Genomic DNA, 8,388 nt, shown 5'->3' with positions numbered 1-8,388 from the left:
TTTTGTAATAATTTTTTTTATTTAAATAATAATAAAAAAAATTAATGTAATATAAAAAAAAAATGTTGAAAAGTTAAATTTTTTCAGGAATAGTATTAAACAATTTTTGGCCTTAGCCAAATAGACCGAGCACCTGTGTGTCTGCTCTTTTCTTTGTTTTTTATTCTAGTAGTTGTTTGAATAGTTAATTAATTGCAATTTTTTTTAAGTCACACCATCATATCAAAATTTCAGTTGAGGCCAATTTTTATTTATTTATTTTATTTTATTGCGCTATTTTCATTGAAGTAGCAACTTTTAGCTTATAGAAAGCCATTTACCTCTCTTTTCCTTCCACTTTAAATATTTAATTTAAGGGGAAAAAAATATAAAAAAGTTCTCTCAATTGACCGACATTTTTAGAAAAGTCTCGTGAAATTTAAAGTGTGTTAAAATAGTACATCAAACTACTGAAGTGTGTCTAAAAGATCACCTTTTTATTATTATTATTATTTTATTTTTTTAATTATGGTCTTATTCTCTTAAAAATAAAAAAATAAAAAGAATTATTTTTTAAACAAAAAAAAAAAGAAACAAAAAACCCAAGGAGTGGATAAATAAAAAAAAAAAAAAAAAAAAAAAGAGTTCATTTTGGGATAAATAAAAAATTAGTCACTATAGTTGGCTTAAATTACAAATTGTTCACATATGGTATAAAAAATAGGGATAATTGCAAAACCAGACACTGTGGTTGACCTAAAAATAGGAGAAGGGTGGAATGGGGTATAGAGATTTGGAATGTTTTAATATGGCACTTTTGGCGAAACAAGGGTGGCGTCTCCTTCAAAATCCAGATTCTATGGTGGCAAGAGTGCTCAAGGAAAAGTATTATCCGGGAGTTTCTTTTCTTGAATCTAGTTTGAGAAATAGACCCTCTTTTGTTTGGCGGAGTGTATGAAATGCAAGAAAATTACTAGAAGAGGGATTGATGTGGAGGGTAGGTGATGGAACTTCTATTAAAATCTGGAAAGATCGTTGGATTCCTGTGCCTTCAAGATATTCCATACAATCTATTGTGAGGGTGTTAGAACATGGTGCAAAGGTAAGCACTCTTATTGATGAAGATACAAGGTGGTGGAATATACCACTTGTGAAGGAGGTTTTCAAAAAGGAAGAAGCTGCCCTGGTGTGTAGTATTCCAATCTGCCCGGGGAGACAACATGATAGAAGGGTTGGGGTGGGTACGAAAAATGGTGTTTTTTCAGTTAAGAGTGCGTACCATTTGGCTAAAGGAATGTCCGAGGCAATTAAAGGAAGTTGTTCGGATAAGACCATCAGATCAAAGCAATGGAAGGCGGTATGGCAAATTAAAGGACCCATGATAGTGAAGATTTTTCTTTGGCAAGCTTGTAATGATATTTTGACCACAAGGGTTAATCTCCATAAAAAAGGTATTATATCTGATCCCATGTGCCCAATTTGTGGTTTGGTTGGTGCAATTGTTGGGCATGTATTGTGGACGTGTCCAGCTGCTATGGATGTTTGGGCGGAATGTACGAAATTGATACAAAAATGCTCTTCAACTGAAGTTTCGTTTGTCCATGTGCTGGAAATGTTACATGGGCGCCTGGAGGACGATGGGATGCAGTTGGAGGCAGTAATTGCAAGGCTTCTCTGGCTGCGAAGGAATAAAGTTATTTTTGGTGGTGATTTTCAATCCCCTTCAACACTGTATAAGCTGGCTCAGGAACAGGTGGATTTGTTTATGAAAACAGAGGAGGGACGGTGGGTGCAACATCCTCAGCAATCGAATCCAGTAGTGCAGAGGTGGCATACTCCTCCTGTTGGTGTTGTAAAGATTAATTGAGATGTGGCTGTAGACAAAGATGGGGAAAAAATGGGGATAGGAATCATAGCTCGCGATCATAATGGGCTAATTCTTGCTGCACAGGTGGTATCAAGACAGTATATTACCGATCCTACAACGGCAGAAGCACTGGCACCTTGGAAAATGGCTGAATTATGTGTGTTTATGGAGTTCTATGATGTCATTCTAGAAGGTGATTCTTTGGAAATTGTTCAAGCTTTGGGTATAGAGGAATGTACATGGGGTTGTTATGGTCCTTTGATTAATGATGCGAAGCTGCTTCTACAAAGTGCTCATCAATGGAGTGTTTGTCATGTGAAACGCACAGGAAATATGGCAGCTCATCGACTTGCTAAGTTGGCTTTATCTTTGGGTGAGGAGAGATTGTGGAGAGAGGACTACCCTTGGTATGTCTGTAATTCTGTAATTAATGATATTTCTGTGTAATGAAGTTTATTTTACCCTTTAAAAAAAAATAAATTAAAAACTAAAAATTACTCATTGTCATATGAACTAATGAAAGTGAACTTAAAAGGCCTGAGATATGCCAAAAAAACAATTTATTCTCTAGAGTCAAATGCTATTAAAATATTTGACGAATTCCGTTAAAACTCAGAGGTCCTGAAATAGCCCAACGGGCAGCCACTCCTTCCTTTCTTAAAAAAAAAAAATTAATTTTTTAGTTTATTATTATTATTATTATTATTATTATTATTAATTCAGTTTGTAAGAAAATAAGGGTATTATAAGAATACAATAAAAAATGTCATTTTTGACACACTTTGATAGTTTGATACCACTTTAACACATTTTAAACTTCATGAAGCTATTTCAAAAACAGCCGTTAGTTGAGGGGGCTTTTTCATACTTTTCTCTTAATTTAATCATTTTTTTTAAGCTAACTCAAGCCATGCTTCTAATATTTGAGTAATCCTAGATATTTGGCTTGTGTTCTATTATGTTATTCCAAAAATGAGACCATGAATTACCCCCACTAGAGATGAGGCCCGAGAGAACCACACACGTGTATATGTAGAGAGAGAGAGGGAGAGGGGAGAGTAGTGTATGTCTAGTCATCACGATGAATGATAAAGCGCTGCCATGTGCTTCCAGGCTGAGAGCTGTCCCGAAAAAAAGTAGCTTAAAATAAAGTAAGCAACTTTTAGGAAAAAAATGTATATTAACTCTCTTTTCGTCCGTACGAAGTATTAGGGTATGACAATTTCTTGTATCTATTCATGTTAGGTAAATTTTAAATTCGTGCAAAGCTTTTCCTCCATATGGCAAGACTTTGATTTTACCTGCAAATGTGTCTTTAAAATATTGTTTGATTTGAACCTTAGACTCCAAGGGATACTACCAAAACCAAATTAAACTCTTCCCACTTAAGCCCATCCCGTGAAATTAACTTAATTATTTTTTAAGCTAACTCAAGCCATGCTTCTAAAATTTTGTTCAAGCTATTCCTTTAGTTGAATGAAAATTTGCTTTTACACGAAAAAAAAAAAAAAAAAAAAAAAAGGCTTTGCTTTTGTTCATGGTTGATTTAAATAAAGCCACGAAACAAAAAAAAATTAGACACCCAGCATCGAAAAAGGAAAATGGATAAAGTAAAATCCGTACTTGCTTTAAATTAGAAATGAATGAAAGTCATTTCATGAAATCCCTCAACCAATAGAAGCTGGTGCGATAAATCTTTAATAAGATTCTCTTTTTTCTTTAAGTAGCTTTTGAAAACTGTGTCTACTTCTTGAGCAAGGAAGCAAAAGTCCCATAAAGTGATCATCTTCAACCTGTCAGCTACTTCAGTTTCGTGATCGTTCTGGGAGTCGAGAATGGCCGGCGAGGGAGAGGGCCCAGCGATAGGGATTGATCTGGGGACGACATACTCGTGCGTGGCAATGTGGAAGAATGATCGAGTGGAGATCATAGCGAATGATCAGGGCAACCGGATGACGCCATCTTATGTTGCATTTACTGACAAAGAGCGTTTGGTGGGTGATGCAGCCAAGAATCAGGTCGCCAGGAATCCCACAAACTCCATCTTTGGTAATTTTTAGTATATAGCCATCTTAGCACTTTTACGTCCAAATTTATGAATCTCTTATCTGGTAGTATTTAAGAATCTGATTATTCCTGGGTATATCTGATTGCATTCTTCTAGTTTCATCTCCAAAAATGGCTAAAGCCAAAAACAGAACCTTTTATAGGAATCGAACAGATTTTTATTTTTATTTTTTAATAGAAATTAAAGGACGGTGATGGGGAGCACTGACTTTATAATAACTTACCTTACTCTTTTCAAAAAATAGATAATCTTAGTAACAAAAAATCAAGAAAATTGATCATATATTTAATCTTTTGAGAAACTATATGCATATAACCCTCCAAACTGACACATCGTTCATAAAAATACCTTCAAACTTTTTTTTAAAAAAGGTATACTTAGCCCTCTTGAATTATCACTCCTTTACAAATTATGGTCCCTATTAGCTTTTGACATTACATTGGAAGGAAAATTGATCATTGTTATTTTCTTTTAAATATTCAAATTACTCCCAAAAAATTATTAAAAAAACTTTAATTTTTCTTTATTAAAATTAAAAGAAATAAAAGGAAGGCTAAGGGCATAGTTGATCACCCCCTCAGCCTTGAGGGGTGGCAGAACCAACCTCTCAACCTTAAGGAGTGGGGATGGTTCACCCAACCGTACGTGAGCCTTCTTTTTTCTTTTTTTTCTTTTTTTAAAAAAGAAAATTTTAGTTTTCATATATATATTTTAATTTTAGGAGTAATTTGGATAAATTAACACAGTACCACATCTAATTGGTAGGTCATGCATACAAGGTTCTCCTCTTTATATATATATATAAGCCCATTGTTAAGTGTTTATTTTAATCCTTTGTATTTGTTATTAGAGGTTTGGACCTAAAAACTATAAATATAGATGTCAATTTTCAATTTAAAACTCTATCAAGAGCTGAAAAACATTCATGAAAATCATTTGAAGCGATATCTTAAGAAACATTAAGATGCACTTTCTCTATGACTGTTTTTTTTATAAAAATAATAACAAATAAAATAAACTTACAGCCAATCATATACTAGTGTTGGTAACGGTTCCACATATTTCAAATCGCCATCGAATTTGATCTTCACCTAAAAAAAATAGACGATTTTGACGAAAATAGACACTTCTTAAAAAAATTGACAATATAAATTGTTTTACTTTCTCCGATGAGGTTACATGATCTTTTAATTTAGTTTTGTTGAATCATTTTATCATTTTTCTCTTATTTATTTTGTAGATGCAAAGCGGTTGATTGGTAGGAGATTTAGTGATTCTTTAGTTCAAAATGATATCAAGCTTTGGCCATTCAAGGTCATTGAAGGTCCTGCCGACAAGCCTATGATTGTGGTCACTTATAAGGGTGAAGAGAAACATTTTTCTGCAGAGGAAATCTCATCTATGGTCCTTAAAAAGATGCGTGAGATTGCAGAGGCTTATCTTGGAACAACTGTTAAGAATGTTGTAGTCACTGTCCCAGCCTACTTCAATGACTCACAGCGCAAAGCCACAAAGGATGCTGGAGGCATTGCAGGGCTCAATGTCATGCGAATAATCAATGAACCAACAGCCGCAGCCATTGGTTACGGTCTTGACATTGTGGCCAATGATAAGAGAAATGTATTAATCTTTGATTTGGGTGGTGGTACTGCAGACGTCTCTTTACTTACCATTGACGAAAATACTTTTGAAGTGAAGGCCGTTGCCGGAGACACTCACCTTGGAGGTGAAGACTTTGACAATAGAATGTTAAAACACTTTGTTGAAATATTTAAGAGGCAACACAAGGAAGATATTAGCGGAAATGCCAAAGCTCTGAGGAGGTTGAGAAGTGCTTGTGAGAGAGCAAAAAGGATTCTTTCTTCTGCAGCTGAGACTACCATTGAAGTTGATTCTTTATATATTGGTATTGATTTCTCCTCAAGTATTACCCGTGCAAGATTCTCAGAACTCAATATGGACTTGTTCAGGAAGTCTATTGAGCTTGTGGAGAAGTGTTTGACTGATGCTAAGATGGACAAGAGTGGAGTCCATGATGTTGTTCTTACGGGTGGTTCTTCGAGAATTCCCAAGGTGCAGGAGCTATTGCAGGACTTGTTTGATGGAAAGCAGCTTAACAAGAGCATCAACCCAGATGAAGCTGTGGCTTATGGAGCAGCTGTTCAAGCTGCAAACATGGTTGGTATGGGTAATGTAAAAGTTCGGCACATTGTGCTCTTGGATGTCACCCCTTTGTCCCTTGGGGTGAGTGTAAGATCAGAAGGTGATATGTCCGTTGTTATTCCAAGGAATACCGCCATTCCAACCAAGATGGAACGGGACTACTTCACTTTGTATGACAACCAAACTTCTGTTTTGGTCTCGGTTTATGAGGGTGAGCGACCAAGAGTTGTGGATAACAACTGGTTGGGGGAATTTAGGCTTTCCCGCCTTCCTGCAGCGCCCAAGGGTGTCACTAAGTTTAAAGTATTCTTTGAGATAGATGCTAATGGTATCTTGAATGTTTCTGCTATGGAGCAGTCCAGTGGCATGAGTTGCAAGATCACAATTACAAATTACAAGGGTTCATTATCCACGGAAGAGATTCATAGGATGGTCCATGACGCAGAGAGATACGAAGTTGAAGATGATAAGTACAAGAAGAAGGTTAGGGCTAAGGAAGCTTTGGAGAAGTATACGTACAAAATGAGGAACATTGTCAATGACAAGAAGAATGGTGAAAAGCTTGAGGCTGCTGATAAGGAGAAGATTGAAGCTGCTATTAAGCACGTGATTCATTGGTTAGATGGTATTCAACATGCGGGGGCAGATGAGTTTAAGGACAAGCTGATTGGACTTGAGTTTATCTGCAATCCCATCATTGCGAAGATATCTAGAAATTGAGCAGGTCGTCTCATAAAATAGAAGACAATTATTTTGATGATGACAATTAGAGTCCGTTAATAGGACCATATCAGTGCAATAGTTTCCCGACTTATGTTTTGACGTGACTTTGTCTGGTAGCAATTGGAAAAGGTGAAATATGATGTTTGCTTTATATATGGTTTTGTTATTGATGGATTGGTGCGAATGTTAATGTTTCATTGCGATTTAAAACATCAACTTTTAAGTTTATTCGGAGTTTTTAGCTGATAACAGGGAAAGTAAATAGCCGTAGCCCAGCTGTTGAATCGGCTGTTTTAGTGTAAAATCGTATGTGTCGGTTCTTTTCTTTGCTTTTTATTCTCCTAGTTGTTTGAAATATTAATTATTTGCAATTTTTTTTAAGTTACACCATCATCTCAAATTTTGAGTTGATCGAGGTCAAGGATTTTTTTTTTTTTTTTTTTTTTGTGATTTTCATTTAAGCAAGCAACTTTTAGCTAATAGAAAGGCATTTAACTGTCTTTTCCTTCAACTCAAATCTCGAAAAGTAAAGAAATTTTGTTTTACAAATGCATTTATCTCTTAGCACGTAAAAATGTATATTTTTTAATAGCATGTGCCTTCTCTTATACTTTTTTTAATAACATTAGCAAAATTTTTTTTGCTTCTTATACATTTAAAAATACATGACACTTTGAAAACTGAATCAAAAAAAATTCTTGCATTTCGACTTTTAGCCTCAATGCCGAAGCCCAGCTGTTCGTTCTTTCCAATTGGGTTGCTTGCATTTATGCAGTTTCCCAAAATTAAATCCTAATAAATTGGATTTGGATTTGAGGCATGTTGTAAATATCAACCAAAACTAGCAAAATTGTATTTCAAACAAACCCACAAGCAAAAATGTTCAAATCATGCTCAAACTGGATTTGGCTTCAAAGCTAGGCCATCGCTCGTCCTGAATAAAATATGGGTTCCAACGTGGTGGCTAAAAGAACATATTTCATTCTTTCTCAGCTTGTTTCTGCTTAGCCCCATCAATATACTCTCCGCTGGAGGCAACGTTTGCACACAATACTCACTCCTTTCCCGCCTGATATTTTATCAAAATATGACGTACAAAGAGTAGCGGAGAAAAATACTCAAAGTTCAAAGCTCTAATACATCAAAATCTCACTCTTACACAAAAGAGAATAATAACAAAAGAAAACTTTATTTTTACTCTAAGTGCTTTACTGTTCACTAAGCCATGAGAGAACAAGAGGTGATTTGAAATTCCCCTTTTTGTTTGGGGTTAATTAAATCAAGATGGGCAGCACTCCTTTTATAAGGAGCTCAGTTGTCAAAAGCAAGAGATTTAAGGCCTGTTTGGCAAAAAAAACCTTAATGTTCGATACTATTCTTCAAAAAATTCAACTTCTCAATTTTTTTGTTTTTTATATCACATCAATTATTTTTTACACTAAGCCATAATGTTGTAAAGGGAAGATTCCCAATTGTGTTGGAGAGGAACTCCAAGTTTGATAAGGACAAGACTTCAAATTCATGTTGCTTTAGACTTTCAAAAACCAACATGGAAAGAACAAAACACAGCTGGCCGACTTCATGACTT

General features: G+C 35.2%; 1 protein-coding gene across 1 annotated transcript; it reads left to right on the top strand.

The window, feature by feature from the left end:
• The first annotated feature begins 3,603 nt into the window (after nucleotides 1–3,603).
• Nucleotides 3,604–6,951, top strand: LOC132186277 (heat shock cognate 70 kDa protein-like). The gene is made up of 2 exons (XM_059600171.1): nucleotides 3,604–3,895; nucleotides 5,155–6,951. Exons 1-2 carry the CDS (start codon nucleotides 3,682–3,684, stop codon nucleotides 6,795–6,797), a joined length of 1,857 nt encoding a protein of 618 aa, XP_059456154.1. The 5' UTR covers nucleotides 3,604–3,681; the 3' UTR covers nucleotides 6,798–6,951.
• Nucleotides 6,952–8,388: the final 1,437 nt, after the last annotated feature.

Source organism: Corylus avellana, chromosome ca7 (genome assembly GCF_901000735.1).
Source record: "Corylus avellana chromosome ca7, CavTom2PMs-1.0".
Classification (NCBI taxonomy): domain Eukaryota; kingdom Viridiplantae; phylum Streptophyta; class Magnoliopsida; order Fagales; family Betulaceae; genus Corylus; species Corylus avellana.
Note: the sequence above shows the minus strand (reverse complement) of the source record. Positions and strands in the feature narration are given on the sequence as shown.

Coding starts and splice junctions, on each gene's coding strand:
- LOC132186277 (XM_059600171.1), top strand. CDS start 3,682: ATGGCCGGCGAGGGAGAGGGCCCAGCGATAGGGATTGATCTGGGGACG. Junction 3,896..5,154: donor TCCCACAAACTCCATCTTTG/GTAATTTTTAGT, acceptor TTTATTTTGTAG/ATGCAAAGCGGTTGATTGGT.